The sequence below is a fragment of the Nelumbo lutea genome, chromosome 2 (genome assembly GCF_056320005.1).
Source record: "Nelumbo lutea isolate HS-2025 chromosome 2, American lotus-T2T, whole genome shotgun sequence".
NCBI lineage: Eukaryota > Viridiplantae > Streptophyta > Magnoliopsida > Proteales > Nelumbonaceae > Nelumbo > Nelumbo lutea.
Genome location: NC_142685.1, coordinates 111100462 through 111115252, shown reverse-complemented (window position 1 = coordinate 111115252; position 14791 = coordinate 111100462). Strand labels below are relative to the sequence as shown.

The window sequence follows — 14791 nt, the reverse complement described above, 5'->3', positions numbered from 1 at the left end:
CAAGCGCAATTCGGAAAACGAATTCTGGTTCTTTAATGTTAGCACATTTCGTTTTCGTTTCTTTTCCTTTTCGGGCACAAAAACGATTTTTTCTATGTTTACAATTTAGGGAGTGGAAAGGGAACTGAGATATGTGTCCTCTAAACATTTAACAGAAGTTAATCTACAAAAAAGGAGTAACGATGGCATACATGGCTTTGGATTTTAGTGCTCTCTTTCAAATCAGATTCCTCTTTTATTGGAAATCTATTAGAAGAAATTTGAATTGTTCAAAACATTTGACAAATCTGAATAACTCAACAGAGAGAGAGAGAGAGAGAGAGAGAGAGAGAGAGAGACAGACCAGACGAGATTGCCGGTAAAAGGAAAAGAAAAACATGATAAAGAGAAAAGAACTCACAGAATCCCAATGTGATCGCCTTTTGCGATCCAAAATGGGAGTCGAATGAAAGAGGGCAGCTCTGATATAGTTAGAGTTGGCCTGGAAGCTGTTCAATGCCGTTTTCATGGCGGTATTCATATCTGCACAGCGAGAACGGATCCCTTTCCACGCAGTCCAACTCCAAGCTTTCTGAACGACCAAAGAGAAAGGACAGAGACTGATGAGAGATCGTAAGGCCATGTTTGGAGTGCTTAAAAATAAGTATTTATTCAAAATAAGTACTTATTGGTATTTGGGAAATAAGCCCAAAATAAGTGCTTTTTTAAGCACTTATTCAATTTTTTTTTAAATTATCCCTTGTTGAATTTTAAAATACCACTTATAAAATTATCCCTAGTTGAATTTTATAAAAGTACTTTTATAAAGTGTTTTCATAAAAATGCTTTTATTAAAGTACTTTTATAAAAACACTTTTATGAAAGCACTTTTGTGAATGCACTTTTATAAGTACTTTTATGAAAACACTTCTATAAAAATACTTTTGCGAAAGCACTTTTAAGAAAGTATTTTTATAAAAGCACTTTATAATGAAAATACTTTTACAAAAGTACTTTTATTAAAGCACTAAGTACTTTTATAAAAGTGCTTTTGATACTTTTAAGTGCTTTCATAAAAATTTTTATAAAAGCATTTTCATAAAAGTTTATACAAATATTTTTATAAAAAGTAATTTAATAAAAGTGTTTTTAAAGGGTATATTTTGAAAATTTAAAAAAAAATGGGACAAAATAGTCACGAATGCTTATTTAAGTGCTTATTAAAGAATAAGACTACCAAACGCCCAATATAAAATAAATACTTATTTTATTAAGCACTTGAAACCAAATGCAAAAATAGTACTTATTCTATTAAGCACTTATTTTTAACTTAAACACTTTCCAAACATGGCCTAAAACCGGTGACCAAACTCACTCAAGGCCAACCGAAACTGGAATCCAAAACAATAATTATTATTTTTGACAATTGCAATGTAAACAGTGTTTGGCATCGCAACGTTTACCACCATTGCATTTCGCTTTAATAATCGATTGTGCCACACAAACATCAACTCCCCTATAGCATCAGCGATAATTAGTTAATTACTTTTTTGAACTTTCATTTGCAACAAAGACCCCAACTTTTTATGACAAATGCCCCTGGTTGTTAAGTTAGATGATAGAATGCCTTAAATTATAAAAATATTCACCTGAACCTTCCTTACTTTCTTTTATTTGCTCCTTTCTCTTAAGCCCTGATTAACCTAAAATGCTTCCATTTTTCTCTTAAATGAAACCAGCTAAAATAACAAGGATTATTTCACTGATATGGAAAAACAAGTTCCTTTAAATTCTTGTTTCGTTTCACTAATATAAATGTCACTATTTGTCTTAAAATATAAAAATTATCCATCCCTTTCTCCAATAAATTAAGAAAAAAACAAATGAAACCTTAAATTTATATATATATATATATATATATATATATATATATATATATATATATATATCAAAAAGAAACATTTACCATTTCATTCGAATATTGAATCCAGATAGAAATTTGCAAGAATCTATTAGAGCAACCAAGAGGATTTAAATATTTATTAAGAAAATTAATCAAATATCATAAATCATTCAAATAAATAAGAAAAGAGTAGTTTGGGGATTTAAAAATTTTAAACAAAGGAATGAAACTCTTTTTCAAAGTTAATTTAAGAAACTCTAAAAATTGGGGTATTTGTCACAGAGTGAGAAGTTTATGAGGTCTTTGCCACAAATAAAAGTTCAAAAAGGTATTTGTCATTAACCCCATAGTAAAAGGGGTCTTTGTCGCAAATGAAACTTTAGGGTGTAATTATCAATGACCCTAAGTACGGGGTCTACAGCAACCCCATAAATAAGAGGGGTGATCATTTCTAGCCCGGCCCGCAAATTTTCAGGCTTGGGCCTAGATTTTATGTTTAGGTCTGGCCCAGGTTCATTTTATGGCCAAAATTTTGTGGGATAGGCCTAGCATGAACACTTCAGGTCATTTCAACCCCAATCAACACACAACATATTTATATATAATAAATAAATCTATGATGTTAGGAAGGTATGATATTGAAAGTGCTTTTACCAATCAAAGTCGGACCCTTTATATACAACTTTTATGATATGGGTTGAATGGTTGTAAGTTGTTTTATATACCATGCCTTTCCCTCATTTTTTTAAGGATATCATGCTTTTTTAGAATTATAGTCGGACCCTTTATATACTATATTATATATATATATATATATATATATATATATATATTTATATATATATATGTTCTATTTTATATTTATTGTATACCATATTTATAAATATTATATATTTTATACATATATTATGTGTCATGTAAAATATACATATTCCAAAACCTAGCTTGGCCTGGCCCATGTTCACCCCCTAACAATTTACATTGAGGGTGTGATACATATTCCCTGTATAAGAAATCATTTAAATATCCAGCTATCATATTTTGTGTTTTTGAAGTAAAAGAAAAAAAAAAAAAAAAACAAGACTAAGTGATGTCTCATGGTGGTTAACAAAAAAAAATCACATATTTCAGGGGAATCTTCACTTACTCCCATGTAACAAATTTTAACTTAGTTGTAGAATTGGAGGGAGTTTATGCCAATAAAGGGGGGCATGGTGCCAAAGTTGGGGTGTTGGAAGTTCTGAATTGTTGTGGGTATACGATAAAGTTAAAATTTGTTAGGTGGGTTTCAGTCATATTTTTATATATTTTATTATATTTTAATAGAAAGAAGAGATTTATTTATATATACCTTGAGGTTTGAGGAAACTTCTTAATTTCTTATGCATCCTGTAGTACTAAACTACTTATATATACCTTGCTAACCTTTCAAAAATTATGTTAATTGTTCATTAAATTTTGAAAGCATGCCATTCATTCTTTCTCTTCTCTTGTTCTTCTCTTCCTTCATTCTCTCTTTTTCTTGTTTATCTTTCTTCTTTCTCCTTTCTCCCTCTCTTCTTTACCGTTGCAATCACCAATAAAGGATAAACAGTGGTGTCAGGATCTTCTTATTCTTCTTTTTCTTCTTCACCACTACAAAAACCACTAAATCAAAGCACTCTTTATTTACCTATTTTCCCTTTGTAAAAATTCATTCAAACATTATCTAGTTTCTTAAGTGTGGTCCTTGTAAAAATTAATCAAAATTAATATAGATGGGGAACAAAAGGAAGAGAGGAAAGAGAACTGTGTGTGTGAGAGAGAGAAAGAGAGAATGGGAACTGGTGGGGGAGAAAATGGCACAGGAAAGAAGATGGTAAAATGGGATTATGGAAATTGCAAGGTATATATAAGTAGGTCTCGAAATTAGGTGTATATATAAATAGTTCTCCTAAACCTCAAGGTATATATAAATAATTATCCCTAAAAAGAAAACCCAAGTACAAAAAATGGGAAAAATCCCAACCCCAAATATACATACAAGCTACGTAAATACTACTTTCATCTTTGTACTCACTATATAAATTCATAGTTCTGTTATTAACATAAGAAAACCTGGGCACATCGAGCTCATATCCATTGATTTTGTTTAGGGATACAATTTTGTAAAATCAAAATCGAATGGCCCATTCCGATTTCAGCTGTTTAGTTGGATGTAAGGTTAGTTTGGTAGAGGTGTAAAATTGAACCGAGTATAAATCAAAATCGAATAGCCCATTCCGATTTCAGTTGTTTAGTTGGACGTAAGATTGCCTTTGGTAGAGGTATAAAATTGAACCGGGGTAAACTTTACACCCGGTTCGATTTTGCAATCATTTGGTTAACATGTAATTTTACACTGAAAAATCGGTGTAAAAGTACATGTTACCATTGAATTACATCGATAATCAATGTAATAAATACATCAAAATTTTCCATGTATTTATTACATCTCTCTCTTTCGCTCTCTCTTCTCCTTCTCTTCTTCTTCTTCTCCATCACCACCGCTCGACAGATCTAAACCCACCTACATTTTCCATGGAAACCACCACCGACTCAGCAGAAACAATTCCATGGGAACAAAGGCAGAAGCTTCATCACTGGCTCCAGCAACCATCTGCCTCCTTCGCTTGGGAACAGAGGCAAAAACAGAACTGGTTCAGCAGAAGCTTCATCACTGGCTCCATCATGGTTTCAATCTTCACCAGAAACGTATAACCCTCAACATCGTGGTTTCAATCTTCGCCGGAACCCTCCTGTTTCCGCCATGGTTTCAATCCTCATATGACCCTCTTCTCTCTCTCTCTCATTGTGCCAAGTTCGAGGTTCAAACGCCTTCTTCTCCTTCTCTGTGAGGACGCTCAGACCATTAAGGCATCTCATCGTCCCATCGCCCATCGCCTATCTACCTCCAACATAGAAAAATATGCTCAACCTCCTTCCTTTCCTTGTCTCCAGGCTCCTGAAATGGCTTCTTCAATGCTTGTACGCTGATGATTTTACACCGTTTTGCCAAACGAACAAGAGTGTAAAACATGCATTCGGCCGATTTGCTTTCTACCCTGATACATTTGATCGTTTTTTATTTCCACCAATGGAATTTTGTATTTACACCTCTACCAAATGGACATTCTGAATATTCCCCAATTTGAGGGAATGGCTATTCCGGCCTCCCCCCATAGGAATGACATTCGGATCATGATTCCCATTTGATTCGCAGGGGGGAGAGAGACAATTTCGACTATGGATTATAAGGGATTCCGATTCTGGTTCCAACCACAAACCAAACAGACCTTATACTTTATTGCATCATCTGCATGAACGAAATTGGCCATTAAACTAAAGGACCGGTTTTATGGCTCTGATTTTTTAGTTAGTTCGATATCATCTAGATGATTGAGATTGATCCATCAGCATCGGTTTCAGGAGACCATTTTAATAGCATAAATATAAAAAAGTGATGATGTCATGGGATTACTGTATCTAATGACTAATATATATTTGGCATTTTGGTGATACGCCCGAATCCCCCATAAGGGCTATTTGAATAGCACAGCATCCTCTAATAAGTCGGTGGTTGCAGTAATCAAATTCACCTTTCCATCAGGAACAAACCGATTAATTATAAATTCAGCCACCCTAAGGGTGGCCAATCCATGGACACATCAATACCAGGCGCAAGTCATGATTATGAATTTAAGACGTCTTTTTCATGGACACATCAATACCATGCACAAGTTATGACCATGAGTTTAAGATTTATCCACAAGTAGGGAACATGAAACATCTCAAATGAAGCTAGGGCTATTCACGGGTTGGGTTGGATCGGTTAACTAGTTTTTTTTTTTCAACTGACCTAACCTGGTAGGGTTATCTAAAGATTAAACCGAAACTGACCCTCTATTAACCTACTTAGTCGATTTAGGTTGGTTTGGGTCGGTTTTGGTTTAAATATATATATTTCAACTTTAAATAAATAAATATATATATATATATATATATTTTGGAAATATGGATATTATATAATATTTCAGTGAGAATATATTTATAGATAACTCGATTCGGTTCGGTTTTAGTTTTCATGTGTGAAAACTGAAACCGAACCAAATGATCGGTTTACCCATCTTTCCAACCCAAAACCGACCGATGGTAAAGAAAAACCGGCCAAATCAAGTTGGGTCGGGCCGGGTTGGTCGATTTGAATTTATTTTTAAACAACCCTAAAAGAAGCTTTGAAGACATACAGCAAATGAGATATTATCTTAAAGAAATAAGCTTAGAAGAGACTAAATACTTGTTTGGAAGGGCTACCCAACCCTTCATGGAAATCCTAAAAACTATGTTTGGTGGAAATCCAAAAAAGTCTAAATACATTTTCATTCAACCAATAATTCGACTTTCCAGTGAAACTAGTCTTAGTATATTTTTCAGAGCAGCTCAATGAAAACAGCTCAATCAAATGAGTTTTGTGATTATTTGAAGTATTTTGTATAAAAATCTGATATCAAAATTACTATGCCAATGACCTAGCAGCTGAGATGGTCATTCAGAATCCGTAGGATGTGTGACATCAAACTTCCATAATTATAAACTCTCTGTGGTAAGATCAATGGACTTCATGTGCACCCTGCTCTGCCCCCAACCGTGAATTCTCATGTAACATATAATACATAAAACTCAAGAAAAAAAAACTCCAAAATTGCTATAATAGGTGACCATTTAGGCTCAGTTTGGAAGGAGTACAAATACAAATATGTAAAGTGCAAATTCTTGTATTTTGTATATTTTGTATATATTAGTATGGCTATGATTGAAAATAATGCAAATATGTAGTGTAGAACGGTTTATATAAATTGTGAAGTTGGATTAGTTTTGCACTGACAAATTTACCTTCTTACCAAACAGACTTACTTGTAATGGATGCAAACATGAATTTCAATAAAGCATATGCTTTTTTTATCAAAAGCCCACTTGAATGCAAATTTACTTCTTTTTTATTTGTGTACTTTTACATCTTATTATCAATGTAAATATGCATTAGTCTGTCATTTGTCAATGTACAAATATTGCCAAACACATGCAAAAGTGAACCTGAGTACAAATTTATCCTAAACCAGGATTTACACTCCATTTGCATCATTTCCAAACACAGCCTAAAGTATATATTTGTATTTGTACTCCTTTCAAACTAAGCATTAGGAAAGAGTTGGATTTGCTACCAACAATCAACATTATCTATGGATTATAATCGCTTATATCAAACATGACTACTGTCTCAAAAGCATGGTTTTTAAAACCGATCCAGAGACTGAAACGGTCAGGGGTCTGATTATTGGGTCAAACGGTCCGACTTCGAACAGTTGGCCCGTTCTAACAAAAAATATTAAAAAAATAAAAAACGGTCAAAACCGTTCAAACGGTTTGAACAGTTAACTGTCCGAGTCATCAATTTGCGGACTAAAATCAACGGTTTTTTGAGAAATCCCGATTTTAAGAAAAAATAAAACCGATCACCTGACCGATTTCCGGTTTTTCCAGTCTGACCATCCAGTTCGGTTCAATCCCATTTTGAAAACCATGCTCAAAGGTTTGACTCCATCAATGACAAACATACAAGCACAAAGCATATGGTCATTGTACAGCTATTAACGCAGTTCCCCATTGAAGCCTCTTTTTAATGCAGAACCAAAACAACTGCTCTCATAAGCCATCCATGACGGTTTTTTTTTCCTTATTTCGTGGATAAGGATCAGACGGTGTTGAAAACCTAGAAAGCCTAAATATGCTCTTGTGCAACCAAAAAAATTGGCCAGATAGATTGTGTGGAAGGAAGTGCTATAATGACATCCCTTGGTTTTGTCTAGATCTAGGGTTGTCAACGGGTTGGGTCTGGGCCAGGATCAGCTAGAACCGGAACCAACCCAACATGAAATATTGAGAATTCGGAACTGAATCAGGCCTGTTAGGGTCTGTAATTTTAGACCTAGAACCGAATTGATTGGTTCTTAGGGCAATCGGGTTTGACACGACAGACCCGATTATAATAAATAAATATATATTAAATATTAAATATAATTTATTTAATATATGTATATAATTTAGGTCGGATTTGAATCGATTCGAAATTAGATGAAACTGATAATAATTGAAATACTATATCAGAGCCCAGAACCGACTCTGGCCCAATCAATTCAGGTTCATTGGAACCGTCAGGTCGGACCCAACCTGTTGACAGCCCTATCTAGATCTCTTGATGAAACGATATGGAGTCCATTGCGTGAATCCTATTTTACCATTTTCAGTGCTACATATCACATGATGAAAAGGTACGAATAGTGACATCTCCACAACAATCTTGAGGTGTAGACATGCATATATGGCTGATATGGAAGACAACCCCATGTCCAGTGCTTCATGTATCAATCCACCACCAGAAACAACAGAGATAACCACCACAAAAAAATGAATCAAACAAAGGCCATAAATAACTTCTATTTTATTTTTCACAAAATTCAAAATTACTTTAATGCAGCTTATAACGATTCCATGACTCTTTTCTTTGTGGAAGGTGGGGGAAGAAAGGGAACGACTCAATAAAGTGGGTGTACATTTCTGAGCTCTATTAGTTATTCTCAGATGCATCATATCAACTCATTCAAAGGGTGATATCAAGACTGGGAAACACTTAATTACTCTTAGATCTTAGAATTAGAAGCAAGAAAAAAGAAGGTTGGTAAGGCTATATTTGTATCCCTGTTTGTGTGAGTAAATTTTTATGCAAAGTTAGATTTTTTTTTTAATTTTTTTGATAAAAAAAAATATTCTTTTAATTTGAAAAGAAGCATATACACAGTACCTAAAATAAGGAAAAAAGTGCTAGAGAATAAAATTTTATTCAAAGACCTTATCTAAGGGCTTTAGGCCCTTGTTTGGATAGACTTTCATAAAGTACTTATGTATTTTTGAAAGTACAAAAATAGGAAAAACACGATACAACGTTTGTATTATATATTTTATACTTTTGCTTTCATCTTTTTGTATAAAAACCCCAAAAGCATTAAGTCAACTTTTCATACTTCATGCTTTTTGCAAAATAGTGCTTATGTTTTTGTGCAAACGGATGGTCACATGTGACTCCGGATCTCCTGCCCCACAAGAACTCTGACCATGCCTACCGACAATACACTACACCCCTGTGAATTGGAAACATCTCCCCCTATATAATACTACACAAAAGATGAGATGTTCTCCATGTGTAACTACGATAAATGTGGGCAGGATTCTCGTGAGAAGGAGATCCAGACTCGTTACATGTGACCATCCTTCAATACAACTCTCAACCCTACCTTTGCTTGGTGTTGCTAGAGTCAGACCACTGTTGCTGGTCTCAGATAGTGAAACCATCAAAAACTTGACACTAGAAGCACAAATGAGTGCACTTTTGCCAAACAAATAATGGTATTTCTATTTTAGAAAGCTTTTCAAATTTTTTTACCCAAAGTTTTCAAAGCAAAAATACCAAAACAAAAGTATTTTATGTACTAAATTTGTACTTTGGTACAAAAATAAGTCTATCCAAACAGGGCCTTAAGCTTTTAGATTCAACATTTCCTATATTATAATGATATAACCTATTTGGTTGAGTGGTCTAATGTTTGATTCTCTTTACCCCATTATAAATTTAAGCACAAAAAGTGGGTGGATTTGTATTTATCCACACTTCAAACCAAAAAAAACTTTGGCATGAAAAACCTCTTCCAGGGCTTCACCTACCGGCTTAAACTTTTAAGTTGAACGATTCCCCAAGAAAAAGAAAAGGAAACAATACACATCTTATTTTTGGACAAAAGCAATAACCATATCTTGACTCATAAATAAAAGGAGAATTGCTGATAAAGGCAGCTTTCAAAAAAACCACAGGTCCTAACCAACCTTAACCGCAGTCAGAATGTCTATTTTTTTTCTTCCTTTTTACTAATTTACCCTCGAACTCTGCTTCAATTTTCAATGTTAGTCAACCTAGCTAGAAAATCGATTTTGAATTTTGAAGGAAGAGCATGACAAACAGGTGGGCGTTGGTTCTCAACGAACACTTAATAGTCTGATACATGAAAGTCAGGTGACGTTTCTTTCATGTACATAGAACTTTTAATATCAGCATACACTTTTCTTTGATAATTTTTAATAATCGTACAATATTACAAATAGGATGGTGGATTCTATAGAATGCCACCCAAAAACAATCGTCAAGGGATAAGCCCTCGTAGCTTCATCCTAACAAGGAATTGCTCTGTTAAGCTAAAAGCATTACCCTATGAAATGTTAGGAAACAGAGGTGATATTTGGCACCAAGGCTGATTTTCCAAAAATCAGTGCTATGTCAGAGCTACATGGGATAAAAAAGAATCAGTGATTTTTAATCTATTTGGTTGGTCGATTTTTGAAAAATCGGCAAAAAAAAAAAATCCTAAAATCGTCCCACCTTGAAGTATCACCATTTTCGGTGATTCCCCGATTTTTAAGTGAATCCAATATTTTGGAAAATGACATGACATCCAATATAGATGCAATAAAAGGATGATTCCAAGCTTGAGAATTCATACCAAACAAACTGTTTATATTGACATAAATGATTTTTCAACAAACAACAATATTTTATGATTTTTCAACAAACAACAATATTTTATGACTTTTCAAAAATCACCAATTTCTGAATAATCAACAAGGAGGAATCATTGACGCCAAGCATTACCAAAGTTATATAATCTTCGATTTTATTTTTCTTGAGAGCTGGTGTTCTAACAAGGAACAGAGCAACACCTAGAGGCCACGAAATATGCACTTATCAAGGTTCAAAGTATCCATTCGCATTTTCATATTATTTTTTTCAAGTTCCAAGAATTGAACCGGGACATTTCCTATGAGAAGGATATTAACCTTCAAAGGTAACCAACCACGTGCCATAACATTACATTTACATGTAGACTCTGAAACTGATGTAATATATGATAATAATACACTAGATATGTACTGATGATATTTTGAACCTTTGATCATTAACTCGGGAAATAACAGTCCACTGTACACTTCCACAATACAACAATATTAATAATCATATTATAACATTGTGCAGAATTGAACCAAAACCCAAGCTCCAAAGATTCGAATAGAACCAATCAAAATTAAAAACAAAAGCTACTCGGTTCATGACTTGATCCAAAGCTTACCTAAACACGAGAGAGGTATAGAAACAAATGGTAACTTATTAGATTTCCCAATGATATTGGAAGCAGGAACTAGTTACTTGTTTGTTTTTTATTCCTTGGTAATATATTTAGACAAGGTGTTAGTGTGTTACCAAATTCCAAATATAGAGTTACCACACGAGAAGGAATACGATTTATTTTATTGCCTGATCTTGTGTTCTTTATTGAATCGGTGGGGCCGGTGGAAGTGGGAACAACTTTAAGTTTCATTCTGATTCACCGTCGCGGTAAAGCTACTAAACAGAACTCTTTGATAGCAAACTAAAAGAAAAGAAATTTGCATTGCTTCCACCGACGGCGTCGACCACCACATCCACAGTTCAAACAAAACAGTTACATTGACAACTTTCTTCTCTATGTTCTTGTCCCACCCCCAGGCCCCACTTGCGCTTCCCTTCAATAGCATTATAGAGCTGTAGTTTAGGGAGAATCGGTTAACTTTTGTGTAGGGATTTAGGACAACCACAACAGCCGGCCAATCTCCATTCTCCACGACACCATCTCGTCTCGTTGTTGCACGACTCGGAAGGAGATTTCACACCTTCCCTCCCTGGTTCCACCATTGGAATTTGGAGAGGGAGCACGACTCTCCAGTCTTTCAAAATCTTTAGCCTCAATTCTGTTCCTTTTTCACCTGAATCCTTCCTTCATCATCCTTTGAAGGCCAAAGCTCTCTTCTAACTCTTTGACAGGCACCATAAAAGGGGACTCTGCCTCTGCTGCAACACACCTTTTCTTATTCCTGGAACTTAGATCCCTTGATGAACAGATGGGTGGGAAGCCCTGGATTGGTGCTATGACCCTCGAGAACACCCTTGAATAATCCCATCTTCCAGTCCAGAAATTTGCGATCGGACACGGATCATTTGCTCAGAATGGCTACCTTCCTCCATGGCCCATTCAGTAGATTGGCCGTAGATGATACGAAAGCATTGAGAGTTGAGACAGGTCACATGAGCAATTTTGAGCATAGATAGATAGCCTCTCGAGGAAAGGAACTACTGCAAATGATACTCATTTGTTGAACACAAAGAGCTCTCAAGTCTCAAACAGTACAATTACAATATAAAAGCATTTTATTTCATGCCAATATAAATATTAAACAAATCCAAGTCTACCGCTACATACAAGGTAGAACCCATAACAGACATCTACTCCATTGGAATTTGGAGAAAAATCCAATACAATATGACAACAAACAAGGCATATACTTCATCTCACAAGTACTAAATTTAATCCATAAAGAAAGTAAATACCAGATGTACTATGTTTTTCATGATATGTAGCAAATGAAACCAATCAACATTAAACGGGAACAAAAAATTCTGTTCTTAATTTCTCTCGTCTTACTTGAAATAAAGAAGAAAAAGCATTACCTAAACAGTCTAAAAGAAGAGAGATGATAAAAACCTAATCCCATGTCTGACAGAACCTAACCATTTTCCCTCCCTACCCCCCTGGACCTATAATGAGAAGAATTTTAGAACTTAGAACTCCTTTTCCTTGATCAAATCTCTTAACCAGTGCGAGGTAAAGGACTACACAACGGGGGGTAGCCCATCCCCCTACCTCTTAAATCCCCCAACCCTGGTGGCAGTGGGACTTGATCCCAGGTCTCTACTGATATATCCTACCAACTGAGCCACCATTAGTTGGTGCGAGAGAAGGTATGTCTGGAATGATGCAGACTTCGTTTCAGTCTTTTTTTTTTCGGCTTAGGTTTTGATGCCCAAGTTCCTAACTTGAAAAGCCCAATGTCAAATTATCAGACAATTAACGAGGAGCAAAAAAAAGGGAACAACTACTAGTCTTCTACCATCCTAAAAGCCAATATATACAGAGATATTTGCACAGATAACAACATCAAGAGACTAGAATCCCAAGAAGGATCTGTACAGAGAAGAGACTTACATCAACGAGGGAGGGGCAATGTAATCAGTCACCGTCGCCGACGCTCTTCTCTGAGCAGACATCCCCTGTCCCTTCCCCTTCATTCTCTGATACATTATCCCCTCCTCCGACTTCATTCTCCGATGCATTCTCCGACGCCTCATTGTTCTCCTCCTTCACCCGGCTCTCCGTCTCCAAGCACTGCAATCTCCTTCTCAAGTCCACCAACTCCCTCTCCATCAAGAAAAGCCGCTCCTTCAGTGTCAGGTTTTCTTCCTCCAGCTGTGCAATGTGTGTGTCCTGATCGTCCACTCGGTTCTCCAACAAGTTGGCATTCTCGTCAGTTCCATTCGGGTAAATCATCTCAAATCGGCTCAAATCGTGATCCAATCTCCTCTCCACCTCAACATGCTCTTCAACATCACTCTCGCTCGACCCTCCTTCCTCTTCTTCATCATCATCGCGAACCTCGTGCCCCGGCGACCGAAGCCTGATCAAACCCTTCATGGATCCATAACCATCCAATCCCCACTCTTCCTTCGCCATGTCAACAAGAACCTCCCTCGACGGAGAAAAAATCGGAGTTGGAAGAATCGCCGGCGTCACAGGGCAAGGGGATACAAGTGAGGCAATTCCTCCCGATTTCTTTGCTCGAATTATAAAAGAGGTCGTGTTCCTCGGGGCAAATGGTGCAAATCGATTGAACTTCTTCTTTGGGTAGAACCTCCGAGCCTTCAAACGATTCTGAGATTGCAGTTCATGGAGAGTCGGGGGTTTATACCCTCCCCCTCCGCCTAGACCTCCAACTCCAGCGCCGCCACTACCAACTACTGCCTTCTCCTTTCGTCGATTCTCTTTCCTCTTATCAGCAATCTTCTTTCCCTTCCAATTGTTCCTCCCGGGCTTTGCTGCCACAAAAGCCGGCCTCGAAGGGTTCTGAAACTTAAGAGAATCCTCCGGCGGAGGCGGAGGTGGTGGCGGTGGCCAGATTCCATAGCTTCGATTCAACATCTGAGACTGATTCATCATCTGGGACTGATCGTTCATCGGATCCCCAAATCCCAACCAAGCAAACCAAACCAAACCTCCACCTAAGAGATCGACTCCCTACAAACCCTAACAAAAAACCCTTTTAAACAAACGATCTCCCGAATCAATCTTCCCGCGAGACCACCAAACCAACTAAAAACCAAGGCGTTCAGATCAAGACAATCTATAAAAGCTTAACCCACAGAAAGGGAAGAGTTAACAGCCGAAGAAACCCCAAGAACCCTAAAAAAAAAGATTCTCTTCGGACAAGATTGTAAAAATATATTAAGTTCCCAATAATACAGATCAAATCCAACAGAGCCTGATGAGACCAACGTTAGAAGATGATGTAATCCTCTCTCCTTCTCTCTCCCTCTCTCTCGAACGCTCGCTCCTTTCCAATCCTCGAACGCAGACGAAATCGTGAACGGTCTCTGAGGAAATCACATCGCCCATAGATACGCTTTTATAGGCAGAGAGGACGGGACGAACGGTCAGATTTTCTTTTGAGTTTTGGGTGGCTGAGATTGGAAATTCCTGCCGTTCGTGGGTCGAGTACGTTATTGAGATCCGAGTTCGGTTCCAACCTGAACTTGTTTGTTAGCGAAGGCGGATTTACGTCAAGATGCCATTTTATTAGCAGAAAATCCTGAGCCGACTCGCGAAATGACTAGAACACCCTTGAAGCATCTCGTAATTTGCT

At 36.5% G+C, this 14791-nt stretch overlaps 2 protein-coding genes across 2 annotated transcripts in view; both read right to left on the bottom strand.

Annotated features, from left to right (window-relative positions):
• The window catches only part of LOC148872789 (uncharacterized), a 29909-nt gene extending 29280 nt beyond the window's left edge, over positions 1–629 (bottom strand). The window contains exon 1 of the mRNA XM_088972193.1: positions 401–629. Coding sequence (XP_088828319.1) covers positions 401–622 — 222 coding nt within the window. The 5' untranslated portion in view covers positions 623–629. The remainder of the gene's footprint in view (positions 1–400) is intronic.
• A 10660-nt stretch (positions 630–11289) lies between these two features.
• On the bottom strand, positions 11290–14528 carry LOC148872788 (PRLI-interacting factor). Its single transcript, XM_088970781.1, has 2 exons — positions 13081–14528; positions 11290–12170 (listed from the first exon to the last, which is right to left on the bottom strand). The coding sequence occupies exon 1, from the start codon at positions 14104–14106 to the stop codon at positions 13105–13107; it is 1002 nt and encodes a 333-aa protein (XP_088826907.1). The 5' UTR covers positions 14107–14528; the 3' UTR covers positions 11290–12170; positions 13081–13104.
• Between the last annotated feature and the right edge of the window lie 263 nt (positions 14529–14791).